The sequence below is a fragment of the Martes martes genome (assembly GCF_963455335.1).
Source record: "Martes martes genome assembly, chromosome: 11".
Lineage (NCBI taxonomy): Eukaryota > Metazoa > Chordata > Mammalia > Carnivora > Mustelidae > Martes > Martes martes.
Genome location: NC_137899.1, coordinates 38,904,136 through 38,926,507, shown reverse-complemented (window position 1 = coordinate 38,926,507; position 22,372 = coordinate 38,904,136). Strand labels below are relative to the sequence as shown.

At 35.7% G+C, this 22,372-nt stretch overlaps 1 protein-coding gene across 1 annotated transcript in view; it reads right to left on the bottom strand.

Annotated features, from left to right (window-relative positions):
* Positions 1-22,372, bottom strand: part of VPS50 (VPS50 subunit of EARP/GARPII complex) — a 96,406-nt gene that overhangs the window by 34,859 nt on the left and 39,175 nt on the right. Inside the window, exons 12-14 of the mRNA XM_080817965.1 lie at positions 21,546-21,686; positions 6,213-6,345; positions 3,163-3,247 (exon numbers count right to left, since the gene is read on the bottom strand). Coding sequence (XP_080674091.1) covers positions 3,163-3,247; positions 6,213-6,345; positions 21,546-21,686 — 359 coding nt within the window. The remainder of the gene's footprint in view (positions 1-3,162; positions 3,248-6,212; positions 6,346-21,545; positions 21,687-22,372) is intronic.

The following is a 22,372-nucleotide window of genomic DNA, read 5'->3' as shown; positions in this document are numbered from 1 at the left end:
AGTGGACAGCCTGCTTCTCCCTCTGCCTGCCGCTCCCCCTGCTTGTGTTCGCTGATGCCCTCTCTCTCTCTCTGACAAATAAATAAATACAATCTTAAAAAAAAAAAAAAAAAAAACTCTCCTATTTAGCAGATTTTCCTATACCTAGCATGAAATCAAGTTGCCAGACTGAATGGAAACCGACTATATAAAATGCCAGGCCAATATTTCAAAGCACACTGAGTTACCAGAAATTCTATCATGGATTCTACAATTTCAGCTAAGTATGACTAGTGTCTATTAGTAGGAGACTAAATCAGGAGATTAAATCAGAAACAATTCACATTTGACTTTAGATGTATCTTTAATGAGATTTCCCTTTCCAGTATACATAATATTCAGAAAAAAGTCAGCCCAAACCCATAATTAATGGTAAATAAAAAGTAGTTTAATATATAATAAAGGCCATACATAAAAACCCCACAGCTAACACACTCAATGTTGAAAAAAAAACTGAGAGCGTTTCCTCTAAGATCAGGAACAAGACAAAGATGCTACTCTTGCCACTTTATTCAATGCAGTATTGGATGTCCTAGCCACACCAATAAGACAAGAAAAAGGAAGAAGCAGCACCCATATTTGTAAGGAAGAACTTAAATTGTCACTGGCAGATGACAGGATATTATACATAGAAAACCTTAAAGACGCGACCAAAAAACTACTAGGCGTAGTAAATGAGTTCAGTAAAGTTACAAGACACAAAATTAATACCTAGAAATTGGTAGCATTTCTATAAACTAATACCAAAGTAGCAGAAAGACAAATTAAGAAAATAATTCCAGGGGCGCCTGGGTGGCTCAGTAGATTAAGTCTCTGGCTTCGGCTCAGGTCATGATCTCAGGGTCCCGGGATTGAGCCCCACATCAGGCTCTCTGCTCAGCGGGGAGCCTGCTTCCTCCCCTCTCTCTGCCTGCCTCTGTTTACTTATGATCTCTCTCTGTCAAATAAATAAATAAAATCTTAAAAAAAAAGAAAGAAAATAATTCCACTTAACTATTATGCCAAAAAGAATAAAATACCTAGGAATAAACTTAACCAAAAAGGTATAAGACCTTTACTCTGGAAACTATAAAACAATGACAAAAGAAACTGCAGACAACACAAACAAATGGTAAGATATTCCATGTTCATGGACTGGAAGAATTAATATTGTTAAAATGCCCATACTACCCAAAGCAGCCTACAGATTTAATGCAATCCCTATCAAAATACCGACAGCATTTTTCACCGAAGTAGAAGAAATAATCCTAAAATTTGTATGGAACCACAAAAGACCCCAAAAAGCCAAAGCAATCTTGAGAAAAAAACAACAGAACTGGAGGTATCACAGTTCCAGATTTCAAGATACACTACAAAGCTGTACTAATCAAAAGAGTATGGTACTGGTGCAAAAATAGACACGTAGATCAATGGAATAAAATAGGAAGCAAGAATATACAATGGAGAAAAGACAGTCTCTTCAATAAATGATGCTGGGAAAACTGGACAGCGACATGCAAAAGAATGAAACCGGACCACCTTCTTAAACCACACACAAAAACAAACTTAAAATAGGGGCAGCTGGTGGCTCAGTCAGTTAAGCAATCAACTCTTGATTTTAGCTCAGGACATGATCTCCAGGTCCTGAGATCAGGCCCTGCATTGGGCTCTGTGCTCAGCACAGAGTCTGCTTGTCCCTCTCCTTCCATTTGCTTGCCCTCTCTCTCTCTCAAATAAATAACACCTTTAAAAACAAAAACAAAACAAAACAAAAAAAACTCAAAATGGATTAAAGACCTAACTATGAGACCTGAAACTATAAAACTCCTAAAAGAAAGCATAGGCAGTAATTTCTTGGACATGAGCCTTATTAACATCTTTATAGATAAGTCTCTTCAGGCAAGAGAAACAAAAGCAAAAATAAGGTATTGGGACTAGACCAAAATAAAAAACTTTACATGGTTAAAGAAACCATCAACAAAATGGAAAGGCAACCTACTGAATGGGAGAAGATATTTGCAAATACATGTTATTCTCTTCTGAAAATAAAAGAGGATAGATTTTCAGATTTGCTTCATAACATTTTTGTTTCAAAAAAACCATCATTTTAATTCTCATATATTGTAAGCTTATGTAAAATTTTAAGGGGTTAATACCCTAAATATATAAAGAAATTATACAATTCAACACCGAAAATCCCAAATAATCCAATTAAAATGGGCAGCGGATCTGAGTAGACATTTTTCCAAAGAAGACATATAGTTGGCCAACAGACCACATGAAAAGATCCTCAATGTCACTAATTAGGGAAATGCAAATCAAAACCATAATGAGGTATCCTCTTATAACTATCAAGAGTGGCTAAAATCAAAAAGACAAGAAATAACAAGTGTTGAGGATGTGAAAAAAAGGAACTCTTGTGCACTGCTGGTGGAAATGTAAATTGGTGCAGCCACTGTGGAAAGCAGGATTGAGGTTCCCCAAAAAATTAAAAATAGTTATCCTATGATCCAAAAGAGCAGTCCATAAAGAACAAAAAAGAGTTATCTTCAAAGAAATTACACTTTTATCTACGAAATAAGAAATTTTAACAAATTAACAAATTTATCTGGTAACAACAACTATGCTACTAAACTGCAAAAGAAAAGTTAAAGAAGATACATTCAGCCAAGAAACACATAACATGCCCTCAAAGAACAAAAGTCATTGACTGAGAAAAATTTTTTTCATTCTATACTAGATTTCAGCCCAATTATGTTACCTATTTAGTTATCCTTTTCCTAAAATTAGTAGAAAAGGAAAGAAAACACAAATGAATGAAATAAAAATAGAGTATCTCAATAAGAAAGCAATTTCTTTAGGAAAGCATACATTTGCTAGGACACTAAAAGCAAAAATGTATTAAAGAAATATATGCATATTTCCAATGGTGATTTTCAAATTAAAAGATTTACAGTCAAATAACTGTGAGCTAAATTAAAGAAATTAAAGGACAGATTTAGTCCAAAGAAAAACTAACACAGAATTAACTCTATAGGAATGCAAATAAGTACAGAAAATTCAAACACTGAATTCCTAAAACAGCTTAGACATGAAACTTTCTGTTGTTTTTGTAAAAAAATAATTTAAAAAACCCAAACCTGCCATATTCGTGTAAGTCCATGTTCTAATTTCTTTTTTATGTAGCCACGATCAAAATTAGTTTCTTCAGTACCCATATTACTCCCTTCTGAAAATAAAAGAGGATACACATTTCAGATTTGCTTCACAACATTGTTTTCCAAAAAAAAAAAAAGAAAGAAATCATTTTAACTCTCATATATTGCAAGCCTATGTAAAATACAGAAAATATGTTCAATATTTATACAATCAAAACAACGTCAAAAATAGGTGTTAGGATCAAAAGCATTTGATAAGATATATAAACTTAGACCATGAAATGTTAAGTATTTTACACCTAAGACCACTCAGTATATATTTGGAATCAGCAGGGATTCCAAATTGGATAGTGTGATCCCAGAGACAGGGTTCTCAGTGACTTCTATACTGCCTACTGCTGGGGCATTACTAGACCCATTAACCTAAGGATCAGTTAATGTGCATGTTAACAAGAGTACAGACTGCAGAACTGCTCATGCAGTAAGGTAATGATGCACATGCTTTATATTTTTCATGATCCAGAATAGTCTTATCCATTCCAGACAAATAATCTAACAATGTCCAATTCAACAGGTGAGAGCCATGACCTGCTTGAAAACAAATTTCTCCCTAAAAACAACTGAAAATACATGTATATACATTTATATTAAAAAGATTATGCCTTTCTGTGAATAAACTGTGTAGAACAACTGAGGATATTATTTCATGTTAGACTAGCAGGGTGAGCACTGGTAACGAGCAAAAGGCCCCTACATAGGCCAGACCCCATATTCATGCCTACTGTACCTCTGACCACTTCTACAGCTTAAGCCTTATTATCTGTATGGTCTGACTATCAGGGACCCAGCAGCTCAGGGCAGTGCACCTGGATGACAGCTTTAGAGTTTTCTTTTAGAATGGCAGAGTGTTAGGATACCAGTAGTATCACTACTGAACTATAGCAGATGATGTCTTGAGACTATCACCTTCATGAAGTGTGAAGAAAAATGTTCAAATTACTGACTCCTACAATTATATTCCTTAATGTGAATATGAAAGGAACAATTTCAGGTGAACAAATGATTTTTTTTGAGTTCAATATTTTGTCAGATGTTAAGTTAATCAGAGTCCTGAATATTCTTAAGATACCTAGAATCAGGTCAAAGAATTCTAGTAAAGAGCACTAAGTATATAGGGCTCAAACAGTACTTTAAGTTTGACTATACACCCCAATGAAAAATACATACATATACAAAACAATTCCTGCAAACTATGAGCCTGCAGCAAAAAAGGAAACTTCATTATGATGAATACGTATCATCCCCTAAACTCTTATATCTAAAGTGTATTATTAATTTTGTTCCAAACTTCCTCTCAGGTTTCTCCTTAAATAATGTACTAGAAAAGGGAAAAGAGGTGTTGCAATGTCTTAACAGTTTCCACACCTAGAAAAAAATAAAGGTTGCCAAAACAGGATAAACTTGTGAAGGTCTGGAGTCCCAGGAAGCCCAGCAATTCCCTAAGTAACCTGTGGACATTTCATCATCATCATCGTTATCTCTTGACCCATTTCCTTTGGTATCAACAGAAACCAGTGTAAGCACTTTACATTACCCCTAAACTTGACAGCAAACTTTCAGGTAGATGCGTTACACCACCCTATGGAACTGTTTGTTTTGATTTTTTAACGTCCCACTTTAAGAAGGAAGCTGGAGAAGATAACCTTCTTCACATTCTCATCTTTGGAAAATGGGCGTCAAAATCGGAAGCCAGGTGTCTCTTGACTGCTCACAGAGGTGGTAGAGGGATGAGAGTACAGGAGTTGGGTAAAAACAGTCTGGCCTAGAAACCTGGCTCAGGGCCCACTACTTTTCTCTGCTTTCTCCTTTTTCCTCTTCTTTACATTCCCCCAGCAGTGTTTCTAAAAGGATGAAAATCCTTCTACAGAATTTTCCTCTTGCTATTTTTTGCTATTTCTTGCTATCTATATCTACTACCAATATTTATAAGCTTCTTATGAGTCAAGACAAATATTAAACTTACGTCTTCTATACTACCAGAAGCCTACAATACGAATTGTGTTCTTTCACCCACCCAAACACAGAAATCAAGCACTTCAGAAATTACAAGTTACTAATTTGATTGACTAGCTACATTAAATTGCATGCAACACAAAAAACCTGTGCAGTGTAATTTATTTTTCCCACATTAAACAGAATGCTGATAAAAACATTTTTCACTTTTTAACATATTTTGAATACTTAATCTATTGTTCAAGGATAACCACTTAAGATACATAACTTTACAAATGAAGTAATTTAAATATGTCTAGTTAATATTACTGCTCAAAGATTTGTTCTTTATGTAGCTGATTATACATAATCATTTAAGGTTGTGTTTTCCATTCCAAGATTACTATTTTAAAACCTTGTTTTTGTGAAATTTTAAGTCCTGCTGTGTTTTTGCAGGAAGAAAAGTATAATTTAAAAAAAAATTTTTTTTAAAGATTTTGTTTATTTATTTGAGAGAGAAAGAACATGAAGGGGAGGGAAGGGGCAAATGGAGAAGCAGGCTCCCTGCTTGATCCCAGGACCCTGGAATCATGACCTGAGCCAAAGGCAGATGCTTAACTGACTGAGCTATCCAGGCATCCCAGGAAAGTATAATTATTAATTCTTAGACTCTAGATTTATGAGTACAACTTGAAAATTAGCAAACAGACTTTATATTAAAAATTAGCATTAATTTTACAGCAAATTGGACAGACCAGTGTCTTACTTAGTTTGCAATTCATTTTCTTAAAAGCCCTTAGTTAAGAATTTAGTCCTAAAGCCATCATCACATATTCATGAAAACTGGTAGTATCACTTAAGAAGACCTTTGGACCAGTTAATCCCGGAAGGTAATGGAGCTTTTATAGAAGCTGAATGACTTTCTTCAGTGAATATTTAACCTATGGGTCACTAAAGTTCCTGAAATGGCTATCCCTTTTTTTTCTCCTTATTCTAGAAATAGGGCATATTTATAGTTGTTTTTAAAATAAAATAATTTCCTACCAGAAGCAGAAGTAGTATCCTCATTGTCATGCTTTTCATGCCATTCCATAGTCCTGTAATAGCTGAGCATAACTTCCCACAGTGCTTTGCACAGGTCAGCAAGGCATGGAATATAGCTGTCTGGTGTAACATGCTGAAGAAAATGAGAAAAGTCACCTTTAAAAATTATCACAACTTGCAAAAAGGAAATCAATCCATTATGTCATTTATGTAAATTAAGTACCTTTGACAATCCCTAAATTCTAGAAATCACATGGATATTATAGATATTCCATATCTATTAATAACATTTAAAAATAATGTTTTACATAACATGGCCATGAAACAATATGTAGTCTTAAATCTCCCTAATGAAAATGAGTAGATTTTTTTACCCTCTATCCTTTGTATAAACTACCAACTTGTTACTCTGCCCTTTTTTTTTCTGTAGGGAGAGTGATAGCTCCATTCCATTTTGTTCTTTCTGTCATAATGGAGCATTTGGTTCATCACTTGAGATTTCATAGCATTTCTTCCTTTTGTAATCAAACTATCACAACCAATCATGCCGATAAAACACTGAAAGGCTAGTAAGATGGATATATATTAAGCCCTCCAAAGTAAACAGCTAGTAGAAATAAGCTACACAGCAAATGAGCACACATTGGTAGTGGTCCTCTTTCTTTCAAAACATTTTTTCTCTCCATAATGACCTTGCCCTCCTCTAAGCTCCGTGCATATTAAAACATTCATCAGGCAATTAATAAAAACACAAACTTGTATGGCTCAGTTCACTTTTGTGCAAACATGTCAAATTTCTGAAACTCAACTAGGAAGTAGTAAAATAAAGGAGTTGTTAAGCTCTGGAGCCAGACCACCTGAGTCGGGTTTATGCCAAGAATGGCTGGATGGTTCAATCCAACAAATCTATTAATATAACTCACCATATTAACAGTCTAACAAGAAAAACCAAATGATTATCCTAATAGATACTGGAATAAACTTTCTGACAAAATTCAACAGCTGTTCCTCATAATAAGTCATAAAAAACTAAAATGGATGGATATTTCTTTAAGATAAGGAAACTAGAGCACACCTACTATGGTCAGGTCAGGAACAAGACAAGGATGCTCACTATTCCCACCACTATTTAACAATGTTCTGAAAGTACCAGCCAATGCAATTAGACTGAAGAAAAGTGTAATAAGATGGGCTTCACAGGGACTAACCCCCACTTCCTGTTTTCTGTAATTTTTCATTCCCTGACTCTGAGCGTCACCTCATCCCTCTCCCTTTAAAACGCCAGTCACCTCCGTACAAATGGAAGTTGAGCCTGGTTCACAGTGGATTCTTTGCCTTATTTCAACAGTATATTAGGGGTTAAAAATCTGTCCATAAAACTTTTATTTAGTATTTGGCTTTGTTTATCTTTGACACTCTATATATTCTGTTGTCAAAGCTGTGAAAAAGTACCCACTGTCATACATTGCTGGTGGGAATGAAAAATGATATAATTCTATGGAAGGGAATTTGGCACTGTTTCACAAAACTACATCTGTATGTTCCCTTTGACCCAGCAATCTTACTTCTAAGAATCTACCCTGAAGATACATCTGAAACAAAGCAAAAATATATACGCACAAGGTTATTCATTGTGAAGGACTATTTGTAACTGCAAAATACTGGAATCTATCTAAATGTCCAACCAGAGAATGGCTGAATAAACTACTGTTCATACACCAAAAAAGTACTATACAACTATGAAAAATAATAAGTTGATACATGCATATTTAAATTTTTTTAACTAAAAAAAAATTTCTCCTGATAACTATCTTTTTGTTCTCTACAGTTAAGGTTCTGTTTTGGGGTTTGTCTCTTTTTTTTCCCTTTGTTCATCCATTCTTTTCTAAAAGTCCATATAAATTTCTTTCTCTGACAGACATATTTCACTTAGCATTATATTCTCTACCTCCATCCAAGAGGGGATGTGGGTGAGCAGATGAGTGAAACAGGTGAAGGGGATTAAGAGTACATTTATCTTGGGGGCACCTGGGTGGCTCAGTCAGTTAAGCATCTGACTCGGTTTCGGCTCAGGTTATGAGATCGAGCCTGCTTAAGAATCTCTCTCCCTCTCCCCCTCCCTCCTCCTGCTCTCAATAAATAAATAAATAAATAAGAGTACACTTATCTTAATGAGCACTAAGTATTGAATTGCTGAATCACTATATTGTACACCTGAAACTAATACCACCTTGTATGTTAATGATGATGGAATTAAAATTTTTTAAAAATTACCTTCATGATTTACATATATGAGAAAGGGAAAATTTTTAAATTATATGTATAACATATAAGTTATATACACAATATATATATAACATATGTATTTAAAATTATATACATATAAGAAATAGAAAAAATTTAATGCATATATCTGATATCATGACAAAAATAAATAGAGGGAAAATAAACAAGAAAACATTGAAGTTAGTTACCTTTACCAGGTGGGGTTGGGGATGAAATGGAAGAAACAATAAGAGGAAGTGACACTTCTCTAAACATACCACATTGGCTATACGTACATATCCACAGAAGAATTAGAATGACTATCCAGATGTACACATGGCTTGCAGAGATTAATATAAAATATTTCCCCATACTTATGTCATAATTTTGGAGTAATTTTTTATGTTTACATTTCATGTTTACTTTTTTAATTACCACCTTTACAACGAACCAGTCTTGATTCCCCCTGCCCCCCCCACCTTGGTTTATTTTTATCTCATCATTATGTACCTTTTATAGCACACACATATAATAAAAACTTGATACTGATGCACAAGTTCAGGAAAAAGCTAAAAGCAGAGGGCAAAGAAAAGAAAAAAAAATCACAAAAAAGTTCTGGGCTGCAACTCAGCAATCATTCACCTGAATAAAGGTATTCTTTTATAAGTCAATTTATTTCACCTTCATAAAATCAACTTTACATAAATTTATATTTATATTCTGCAAATAAATTTAATCTAATTATATCCCAACATTCTTTTGGGTAGATAAAAGCAAGACAGTGTTAATCTTATTTCTTCCCAAAGAAAAATTATGACTCTACAAATAACTGTGTTATAGTTCACCAATTAATTTTTATTATACTTGTCACAGTTTAACAAACCAGAAAATTGAATCTCAGAACTACTACTACCTTCTACTTTCCACTCAGCCACTGTCTAGCTACAGTATTTGCCTATTTATTTGAGGAAAGGAGATTCTTTCCTATGTTACCTCTTGATGATTTGCTCAAATTTAATGGGTTTGGATGAGATACACAAAGATGTATATGTAAATTCTTTTCCAAAAAAAGTTGAAATTATAGCAAGCTTTTTCTCACCAAACGGATCCAAGTGTAAATTATTCACAAATCTAGCTACACGACTATACATGCCTAGAAGTCTTCCAAAAGAATACAAATTATATTATCTTCACAAATATGTTCATGTCGACAAACATAAGACTATGATGTACTGAGCACTAGATAACAAGATGACTCTTGCCTAAATTTAATATTCTAAGATAGAAACAAATGCAGAGATTCATTGTACTAAATACATACACAATACATAGTTTGAGGAAAGGGCACAAGGTGGAATAGATTTAAAAAAAAATACTGTTTTCAAAACATTTAAGCCCAGATGTACTAATTGCTGCATGTGAAGACCATGCTGGCAATAAGTTAAAAGAGTCATTTCATTTTAAAACTGGAATCCAAAAACCACTTTCCTCTGTACCATGCAACCAACTGGTATGAACTCTCATAGCAACAAATGCTTCTCATGCTTTTAACACCTTATTACTAAAATCATTCACAACTAGTGTTCTCTCATCGATTTATAAAAATCACCTCTAAACTTCAAGTAGAGGGTCTTATCACACGGACACAGGTGAATCATAACTATAACAAAGGAAATTCAAAAAAAGGGCAAATAAACCAATAATTGCATAAGTTATCAAAAAATAAAAGAACAAGCAGAGAATTTGAGTTTCTGAATTAACAGCCCATGAAACTTCCCCTCAGACATCTATCCTTCTTCACACCAGCAGGGCATAATAGAGAGAAGTCTAGAGAAAGAGTTGGAAGCCCTGGGTCCAGCCAGCACCAGTTCCGCAACTCAGCAGTCACATGCTCTTACACAATAAACCACTGGGAACCAAAGTTTCACCTTTCATAAAACAGTGTTAGAGATTCCTGGATCTGCCTACCTCATCATTAGTTTAATCCACCCACCAATTACTAAACACCTAATACTTCATCTCAGTTCAAGTCCCCATTTAGGGATGATTCATTTAGGATAAGACCAGAAATACTAAGGCAGGGGAGTGCTGTGCTGTAATCCCAGTACCATGTTCGTGTCACTTATCAATAATAGCAATGAAAGTCTTGAATTGATCCATTTTGAAAATATTCACAGTGAGACACCCCCAAAGAACTAAAACAACATGTCTTTAAGTTCTAATAACTAAGAATATACAGGAAATAGAAATTTAATGATCAAATATTTTTCTGTGCTCTAGAGCTATTCTCCACTGCCATTCTTTAGCTAAAAGCTAGTAGTGTCCATTCATTCCGCAAAAGTTGTGAGGTGAGTGGGAAAGAAAAAAAAAAAGTATAGTATTTTAGAAATATCTCAAAAACATGCAGAAAAGAATAGTTTAAGTAATATAGTTTTTTAAATATATTACCTCTATACAGATAACATCCATGTCTAGTAACTCTGAGGATTATAAAAGGTAACAAATATCCTAGGGGGCAGGATTTGGAGAATATTCACAAATCAGGACGTTATAATGTAAAAAGTCCAACACAGCATTTCCACTATGCTTCACTATTCAAACACCAAAATAGGCTTCTTAATCAAATCTTAACACTTTCAAAAAACCCACAGACATGATATCCTATTTCATCACTGTTGGCGAAGAATAACACTTTGCGCCTTCTACTTCTGCTGTTTAACCACCTCAACCAACCTACCTGGTCAAAATAAAAAGGATGAAATCAGCTTAAGTAAAACCAGCAACATCTCTGCCTTAATTATAAACAGTAAGTAAGAATCTAGAGGCCAGGGGCACCTGGGTGGCTCAGTGGGTTAAAGCCTCTGCCTACAGCTCAGGTCATGATCTCAAGGTCCTGGGATAGAGCCCCGCATCAGCATCATCGGGCTCTCTGCTCAGCAGGGAGCCTGCTTCCTCCTCTCTCTCTACCTGCCTCTCTGCCTACCTGTGATCTCTGTCTGTCAAATAAATAAATAAAATCTTAAAAAAAAAAAAAAAGGAATCTAGAGGACATTTTCAAAGAACATGAAACAAATATGAGCAGTCTTTTCTAATCTGAAGCACACAACAAAAAAATACGCCATCTTTTAAAAGTTGCTTAAATGCAGAGGTAAGTGGTACATACGAAAAAAAGGAGGACACCAGATTTTGCTTTTTAATACTTATTAACTTACTTATACACTCATCAGAAACCTCTATTACCAAATACCTACAAAAATTTCAGTTAGATGATTTTTAAAATAGAACATCAAAATAAAAATTCTTAAGGAGTATCCTTAAGGTATTTTTTGTTCTTGTTTCACTTTGATTTAGCACTCTAATCACATCCTGACAAACATAAAGGGAACAGATGTCTTGGCATCCTCACAGGGATCCGAAACTCCCAGCGCTGCCATCCCCCATCCCCAACTTCATACACACACTGATAGATGGATTTCAAAAAACAACAAAGAGTTAGCAGTATCTTCAGATGAACGCTGTTAGCTTTGTGCGCTCTAGCACCAGAAGCTGGTGGGAAGACTACTGCTTGTCTGGGAAAGGCTTTAGGAAATATGCTGCAGATACAAATGGCACTAGGCCCAGGAGCTAAAAACATCTCTAGGGAGGCTGAACTCTGGACCTAAATAAGTGTCTGGGCCAAGCAATTACAAGATCTTTCCAACCTCTAATTACTTCAATAAGGGCCAAGCTTGTACAAAATATGAACAGCTTCAGTACTTTATAGCCATTGGAAGCCAGAGATGTGCACAGTATAGTGGAGTGGACAGCACACGTTTGGGCTTGGGACCCAACTTTGTGACTTACTTGGTTATGATGCTATAATATGGTTTCATTTATCTAAACACCCCTAGGGATAAAGCATGTAACCTACATTCTCTCTGAAGCTTTAAACACTAGGACTCAGGGCAGCTTGGTGGCTTAGTTGGTTAGCATCTGCCTTCAGCTCAGATCATGATCCCAGGGTCCTGGGATCGAGCCCCACATCGGGTTCCCTGCTCAGAAGGAAGTCTGCTTCTCCCTCTCCTCCCCACTCATGCTCTTTATCACTATTTCTGTCTCTCTCTCAAATAAGTGAATAAAATCTTTTAAAATAAATAAAATTTTAAAAAAACACTGACTCTCCAAAGACAATAATACACATAAACTATAGCAAAACTTTCCTTGTACCAAACTAGATTCATTCATGATTTAAAAACACAAACATTTCATGTTTAAAAAAAAAAATGGTCACTCTCATTTCCCAGGCATTTTATCATTAATACTAAAATTACATATACCCACGAAATCATATTTATCTGTAATGATATAAATGATGCTAACTTGGAACTAAGAGACGAGCACTTGTGAAACTGCTTGTGAAGTGCTAAACTGTGAAACAGAAGGGTCTCCTTTAAACCACTGGAACTAAGTAAGTAATAAGTAATTATCACCTTGGAACTAAGTAGCACCATTCCTTGGGAAGTGCTAAATTGTGAAACAGAAGGGTCTCCTTTAAACCATTCTTAGGTTTTCCGAATTGCTGTTAAATGGCCTGAATCAAATAGACAGCTTAATACTATAAAACAAGCAAAGCAGGTATAATAAGAATACATCATTTACCTTTCCAAATTACAACTGAAAAAATGCTGTGAACCCCTAAACTGAGATTATCACCAAAAAGGGGGCAGTATTTAAAGGTAAAAAACCATCAAATTAAAAATAGGGTTTCTTGGGATGCTGGGTGGCTCAGTCAGTTAAGCATCTGCCTTTGGCTCAGGTCATGATCAGAGGGTCCTGGGATCAAGCCTCATGTCAGGCCTCAGGCCCGCTCTCTGCTCAGTGGGGAGCCTGCTTCTCCCTCTCCCTTTGCCCCTGCTCGTCCTCTCTCTTTCTCCCTCTCCCTCTCAAGTAAATTAAAAAAAAAAAATATATATATATATATATGTGTGTGTGTGTGTGTGTGTGTTGTGTATGTATTTATGTGTATGTATGTATGTGTGTATGTATGTGTGTGTGTGTGTGTGTGTATATATATATATGAAATAGGGTTTCTTGACAGATCTCAAGAATGGCTTTCTACCAGTAAGTTCTTTTTTGTTTCTGCTGGCAATGCATGCCATGCTCTAAAAAAGGTTGGTTCTTTAACATTTATTCCCAACCCTCCCCTACAACACACACACACACACACACACACACAGAGCCCAGCAATCTACATTACACTGACAGGTTCTCAGACATGGGCAGCCCAGGCGCCTTGCCACACCTTAGCCAGTTTCAAGTGACCAGGAAACCCTTCCATTTCCACCCAAAGAGGGAAGACTGGCTACCCAGATAACTACAGCCCGAAGCATGCACTCCAGAAGCACTGAGTCCCAGAGAACGCTGAAAACAATCAAATCTGCACACTGAAAATCCAGTTAAACCAAGCCAGACAACCTATAGTTCCTTTTCACCTGCCCATGCTCTCCTCCTCTTGTGTCATTGCTCAGGTTATTTCCTAACAACCCCCAGGACCCAGCCACACTCACTGCGCCTGTTGAAATCCAAGACCTTCAGAATTTGCAGGCTCCTCTTAACAATAAGATAGAATTTTGCCTTCCTTAGATCCCTTAAAGAACTGTGTTGACCCCAATAACACTTTATGTTGTTTGAACTTTTCTTATCCTACCTCCGATCATAATTAACGTGACACCTTACTGGGTTGTAAATTCTGTAAACCTAATCTATCCTTGTTGAGCTGAACCGATTACTTGATTAACAAATGCTGAGTGATGATAAGGGAACTGGTTTATGCTTAGCAAGTCAGAGTATTAAGAAAATGGAGTCTTGTGTCCTATGCCAGCATCCATGAAAGGGTAAGGGGCGAGCTTGTCAGTTTTTAAGTAGGATAAATTTCAGACCCTTCACAGCTCTTGACAATCCAAAGAGTAAATAACGGAAAATTGTTCCTTACCTATCTTTTGATCATTAAGTTTTGGATTTTAAAATATTACCAAAACCTAGGTTTTTTAAATCTTAAATATACAGAAATCAATATATATTCATATATATGAAAATACATGAGTGCTGGTGGTACAAATATGTGATAATAAATCTGACAGCTTTATTGTTTGGAGTATTCTAAAACTGACCTGAGGAAGCAACTCAAGTAAATGTATAGTATTACTCTTCTAACTGAAAAGACTTCTCTCATTGAACAAATGTTCAAATTTGTAACTTCCAATAAGAGAAAAGGTCTACTCACCTATCCAACAAATCAACCAAATTAACCCAACAATCAAATAAATGTCCCAGTTTAATTTCCTTCACATCCTAAATATGCCTGAGTGAGAAACAATATAAATTATTCTTGATATGCTACCTTCTGGTATCTGACAATTAAGCTAATAAATACAAAATAATCAGCATTCATGTGTACAGGGAAAGGGATAAAAGCAGACATCACTGATGAGGAGTATAAATTAGAACACACTTTCTAGAAGGCAATTTTGGAAAAATGAACCAAAAGCCCTATAAATGCAAAGTCTTTGACAATGCAATTTTATTTCTCATCACTTATCCTAAATAAAGATGTGTGCAAAGACTTAGCTTTAAGAATATTTACTCCAGTGTTGTTCATAATGACAAAAGCTAGAAATAAAATAAGTATCTAAGAATAGGAAACTGGTTAATTAATCCACGGGATCTTATACCGAAATACTATAAAACTATTAAAAGTTATGTGGGTAGCATATTTACTGAAATGAAAAATTATTTATAACATAGAAAGTGGGAAAAAATGTTATAAAACTGTGTGGACAGCATAATGCTACTTTTAAAAGCTATTTGCTTACATACACATTAAAAGAACCAGCTTTGCATGCATAAATACTAATTTTTATTTTCTTTTTGCTTATGTATATTTTTCTATAATTAGTGTTTTACTTGTATGATTTCAAATATGTGTGTATATATATATATATTTTTTTAAAGATTTTATTTATTTGACAGAGATCACAAGTAGGCAGAGAGGCAGACAGAGAGAGAGAGAGGGAAACAGGCTCCCCACCGAGCAGAGAGCCCGATGTGGGACTCGATCCCAGCACCCTGAGATCATGACCTGAGCCGAAGGCAGCAGCTTAACCCACTGTGCCACCCAGGCACCCTCAAATATGTATTATTTTTAAGAGTAAACATGTTAATTAATGACTGCTTAATTTGTGCAACTACTTATATAATCCACATTCCAACTCTATAAAGACTCCAAATAATATAAGAACATACAAATACAAGACTAGTTTAAGTCAGAAAACAGTCAGCAAGAGGATAGAGAGGCAGTTAATTCTATAGAAAAGCAAAAATATGATTGTTTGATGAGAGATAGTATATTCTTCATAACAGAAAAAGCTCTGAGAATTTAGGAATAGAAACATGCTTTTGACCAAAAAGAGGAATTTGTCTTTAGGTTTCTATATGAACATCAAAATAAACTATATATTTTTTTTAAGATTTTATTTATTTATTTGACAGAGAGAGACAGAGATCACAAGTAGCAGAGAGGCAGAGAGAGGGAAGGAGAAGCAGGCTCCCCGCTGAGCAGAGAGCCTGATGCGGGACTCAATCCCAGGACCCCGGGATCACGACCGGAGCCTAAGGCAGATGCCTAACCGACTGAGCCACCCAGGCGCCCCAATAAACTATATCTTTAAGAGAGATCTTACTAAAGATATTTCTAACCCTCAAAAAAACTGACACTGAATTCAGCATCAAGAGATAATACTTATAAGAAAATTTTAAAGCTTAGAAGAATGGAATGTTAGGCCAGCAGTCAGTTTGTCTTTCTGTGATGTATGCACATAAAGTACCTGTAAAAGTACATGGCATAGGGACGCCTGGGTGGCTCAGTTGGTTGAGCGGCTGCCTTCGGCTCAGGTCAGATCCCGGCGTCCTCGGATCGAGTCCCACATTGGACTCCTTGCTCAGCAGGGAGCCTGCTTCTCCCTCTGCCTCTGCCTGCCTCTCTGTCTGCCTGTGCTCACTCTCTCTGACAAATAAATAAATAAAATCTTTAAAAAAAAAAAAAAAAAAAAAAAAGTACATGGCATAGGGGCGCCTGGGTGGCTCAGTCAGTTGAGTGTCCAAGTCTTTATTTCGGCTCAAGGTATGATCTCAGGGTTGTGAGATCAAGCCCCAGGTCAGGCTCCATGTTCGGCACAGAGTCTGCTTGAGATTCTCTCCCTCTGCCCCTCCATTCCACAGCCTCCCTATCGCCGCCCCCCGCCCCCGCCCCGCTCCGCTTGCATTCTCTCTTAAATAAAATCTTCTCAAAAAGAAGCACATGGCACACAAAAAGGGTACAATGTTGGTTTTCTTTCCCTCATACTTAAATTTAAACTGAGTCAACACCACACCAATTAGAGACAAAAAGGGAAATCCAATTTATGCAAGAAACATTTACTAAACACTTCCCATGGGCCAGACTTTGAGAAAACACATACTGAAATGATATCAAGAAGTTTTTTCAGGGCATCTGGGTGGCTCAGTCAGTTAAGCAGGTATCTTCTGCTCAGGTCATGATCCCAGGTAGAATCTAGCCCAAATCGGGCTCCCTGTTCAGTGGGAGGCCTGCTTCTCCCTCTTCCATTCCCCCTGCTTGTGTTCCCGCTCTCTCTGTCTCTCTCTCCTTGTCAAATAAATAAATAAAATCTTTTTTTAAAAAAAGCTTTTTTTCTAAAAAAAACCTCCACTTTTCACCAAAGTTACTACTACATTATCAAGTTCATTTCAAAAACAGAACTCAAAACTCATTAAGCTCATTTGGAAAATGAAAAACTGAAAAATGGTTGGGAAAATTTCAGCCAGCTTTAGCCAGCTCTATTATCATAAAATTAATCAATAACATTCTAATTAACATCTTAATATAAGCTTTCCTGGGAAATCCAACAGCCTGCCAAAGATAGTAAAAAAAAAAAAAAATTTTTTTTAATTGATGCATACTTCATAAACTTTTAAATAACCTACAAAAAGTTCCTCTACAAGGTCACTAAATCAAGAGCATCCACTTGGCGTCTGTAAATCTCTCCATAGACTGATATCAATATGTAGGGAGGGGGACATCGATGCAAATGCAATCATGAACAAGGCTTACTTTTTTTTTTTTTTTAATTTATTTATTTATTTGACACAGAGAGAGAGATCACAAGTAGGCAGAGAGGCAGACAGAGAGAGAGGAGGAAGCAGGCTCCACGCTGAGCAGAGAGCCCGATATGGGGCCCGATCCCAGGACCCTAAGATCATGACCTGGGCTGAAGGCAGAGGCTTAACCCACTGAGCCACCCAGGCGCCCCGGCTTACTTTTTTTAAGTAAATAAAATCACCACTAAGCCCCTTTACATTGGCCCTTTCCAGAAACGAATGAGTTTTAATTCTCATTTGAAAATTTTCCTAATTACCATTTACTTGAGCTTCAAAAAATTTGTACACATTTTTAAAAGAGCCTAAATTACTGATCCAACAACTGTACACCAATACATTCAAGGAAAATAGGAAAACCAGACTGAAAAACTATAAAAAGAAAAACTATGCTTCTAATTAAATCATTCAGAAAACACTGTTTAGTAAAGAAGGAAAAGTAATTACATTCAATTACGAAATAATTTCAAAAAGCTTAAAGCCAACTGAGCTTTTAAACTCAGAGCAATGGCTGAAAGGACACAAATGGCAGAAATCTCCTAATGGGATAGGATGCTGCTGTCCTTAAGAACTCTGAAGTTCTCGATTTACCAGAGTAAACAGAAACGGAACGCTAATTTTGCCCCAGATTTCTTTGTAAAGGGATATCAAAAAACTTTAGTTCAATTTCATTCTAGTTCATTTAGTAATAGATGGGTATGAGTGGTTTAAAATAATACTATGAACAAGGGCAAGCAGATGATTAGATCGCTTCATTTCCAATCTCTTTCCATTTAAAGGAAACACAATTGTTCCCATTTACAGGAATTCCATCCCTCTCTCAGCTCTGATGAGTATACTATTTCATGTATTTCATTTTTTTAATGTTATATTTAACCTCTATGATTAAGGACTTCCTTCAAAATATTGCTATTATATAGAGAAAACCAACTGCCCAAATGCCTAAACTCTTTTCTCATTTCTAAAATCTAAGTCTGTTCTTTCAACATAAAGAACCCACCATACCTAATTCTGTTAAATCTTTTCCTCAAAAGAAATTCCTCCATGAAGTCATCATCAACATTTGCTACCAATCTCACCCCTTCAAAACTCCATCAACGAATGTTTTAGCACACCTTGAATATAAACCAGAAGTGTACAAGTGCATTCGATGAAAAATAACATATGTGCTGGCTGTTCTGGGGTGGGGGGTTTCTATGACTCAGCTCTAGTATACCAATAAATCACTTGTTTCCTTAATTTAATTATATATAGCTCACTACTATCACACATAGATGGATAATTTTATGAAGAATTACCAGATGTTTCTTGGAGTCATTTTAACAAGCATTAACTCAAAATAAAATCAATAAAGATAAACCCTTTGTTATCTGATCATTTAAATATACATACAGCTATTTCAGTAGGCAGCTTTAAGAAAAACAATGAAAAAAATTTAAAAAAAACCTGTGGTAAATACTTTAAGCACAAATTTTTGTTCATAAACATTTGTAAGTACAACTTTCAGCTCTGTATTACATAAATGTACACAGGACTTTCTCAAGAAATGGGAGCACGAATATGTCTTTGACTTTTAAAAACACATAAAAGTTTAATGGTAACAAAGTACACTATCCACATACACAAACACACACCAGATTTAACCAAAGAAGATTGAAAGACAAAAGCCATTTGCTTAAAATGTTTGTTTCAATTATTAAAAGTCATTTTCTGCTTAACAGAGAAATCACTAACTTGTAATAAATTGCTTTACTCTTTTTTTTTACTATTTTTTTTTAAAGATTTTATGTATGTATTTGACACAGAGAGAGAGAGAGAGAGAGAGCAAGCAAGTGAGGGAACACAAGCAGGGGGAGTGGGAGAGGGAGAAGCAGGTTTCCCGCTAAGCAGCAAGCCTGATGCGGAGCTTGATCCCAGGACCCCGGGATCATGACCTGAGCCGAAGGCAGCTGCCTAACTGACTGAGCCACCCAGGTGACCCTTGCTTTACCATTTAAATCATCTCTTCATGACAGCAACACTAATTGAATAAAAAAATGAAATTGATTGCTTGTATATTTAATTTAAAATATATACTATCAACCTAATTTCTTAGGTTGATATAAATAAGATATGTATATATATATATATATATATATATATATATATATAAGAAGAATAACACATTTCAAAATCATTGAAATTTTTTTTTAAAGATTTTATTTATTTACTTCACAGACAGAGATCACAAGTCAGAGATTACAAGTAGGCAGAGAGGCAGGCAGAGAGAGAGGGGGAAGCAGGCTCCCTGCCGAGCAGAGAGCCCAATGAGGGGCTCAATCCCAGGAACCTGGGATCATGACCTGAGCCGAAGGCAGAGGCTTTAACCCACTGAGCCACCCAGGTGCCCCAAAATCACTGAAATTTAACAAATGATGGCTATACTTAAAACTGGATATTCAAAAATGGAATTATAAAACTATATCCCACTTTAAGTTAATAATCGTTAAATTTGTGAAAGAGGCCTCATGATATATTAAATGATTTTAAAAAGACATTTTTTAGCTATATTAACAACCATCCACTGCCATTATTAACTTAATCCTTCATCTATCATATATAATCACATCCTCCTGGAATATTTACTGTAGCTCAAGTAAAATCCTAGATTCTCTAGATCCCAATGAACATATAACCTGCACTTTTGATAAACTCACTAAAGAATAAAGAGTAGCTTAATTTAATACTAATTCTTGGACATAATTACAGTAGAAAATAGGTATCTACTTTCTAGAACTGTTATTTTCTGAGTTGATGTTACAAATCATTCAAGAATGCCTCCAGTGAGAGACATAAAACATTCTTGAACTAGAATTAAAGAGACCAAGGTCAACAATCACCACCACATTGTCAAATCAAGTGATCAATTTTGTAATAATCACCATAGGCAGACTCTCAGAAGCATGTAACATAGGTTTATAGTCAATTCTTCTTGAAATATTTCCTTCTGTAGGCTGTTCCACCATCTCCCAGTCCCCCCCTCCCCCACTAGCTGCCTTCTTTCTCTGACCCTTCTAGTCTCTCCTCCTTACCTAATCCCTGAATGTCACAAGGCCCAAGGGCCTCATGGCTCCTTTATTTACACTCCTTTCCCCAATCTTCTTATCAAGTATCATGGCTTTAAGTACAATTAGATTCTGATGACTCTATTACTTCAGTTCTCATCTCCATAAGTTCTTCTGTCCAACTGCCTCCACAACAAGTCCCCTTGAACATTAATAGTTATCAAGCAGAATTCACGACCCTCCAATACAAATCAGTCTTCTTTGTAAACACAAGTGACACCACTCACTGTTCTCCCAGTTGTTCATCATTCTCTTTTCCTCACACCCGACATCAATCCATCAATAGGACCAATTCTAGAACAGAGCCCAACTCAGTTCACTTCTCACCTGTGGTTATATTACCTACAGACCTCTGTTTCTTTAAGAATGAAAAGAAATTGGTTACAGATCCTGACAGAAACAGCATTTATACACATGGAAAGACTGATGGAACGTGTATACAGGAAACCAGCTAAGATGATTGCTTAGAAGTAATGCTTAGATGCAATCACAGTAGAGAATTAAGAGCCTGAAAGAAAAGGATAAAAGAAGCTATGACAGAATAAAGAGTCCATTTAGAAGCAACTGCACTCCATCAATCTGTACCATCTCATCACTTGTGTGACTGAATCTTCCATTATGAGAAAAAGAACAATATGGGAGGAAAAAAAGACTTTTGGCAAATATATTTCTTTTTATTTCAGTAGCATCTTCAAATAATAGATGTTATGAAAAATGAAATATGAATTTAAAACTAAAAGAGAGGCAATATGATCAGAATTAAGTTACTACATACGGTACAGAGATCCTTATATTGCAGCTTTTGGAATTTTGTATCTGTGTTTCCTGAACATAGTTCCACGTAACCAAGAACAACTTGAAACACAGTATTATGAATGGCTTGAGTGAAGTGCATGTGAAGTTGATCCATTGCTGTCTGTTGAAAGAAAAATATATATATAATTTCATATTATTAAACTAAATGTATTTCAAACGATTTGAAAAACATAGGAAAAAAATCTTTATAGATTATAGATATTATAGATATAACACAAAGATCACTATTATTCATCATGAACACTGTTCTATTGCTTTGTGTTTGTGATTGGTATCCATCCTGCTCTTTTTTAGACATGTCATATATAATCACACCTTTGGATCCCCTCTGGCAGCATTCCCTTACATTGTTCAGGATGCTTCTCAATGGTTACCCTCTCAGAGAACTCTTTCCTGACTATCCTGTATAAACTGAGACCTTCCATGACTCTATCCATTTACCCTGATAAGTATTTTTTTTATGGGACTTGTTACAACCCAACACCCTGTCCACTTATTTCTTTAATGTTCGCCTCCCTTACTAGAAGATAAGATAGATGAGGGCCCATATCAAGGTGCCTGGAGCAATGCACACATTAGGGGCTACTAAATATTTAAGGAGTAAAATAATTAGTCTAATAAGGGTAATTAGAAGTTATAATCATATCTTCAAAGGTCTTTAAACATGTCCAAAATTACCAAGTGTCTATCATCTTGTAATTTCTCCTTGGTAGCTTAAGACATGCAAATTAAGTATAGTAAACAACCAAATTTCTTTATTCAGACTTTAAAATGTAAACAGAGTTT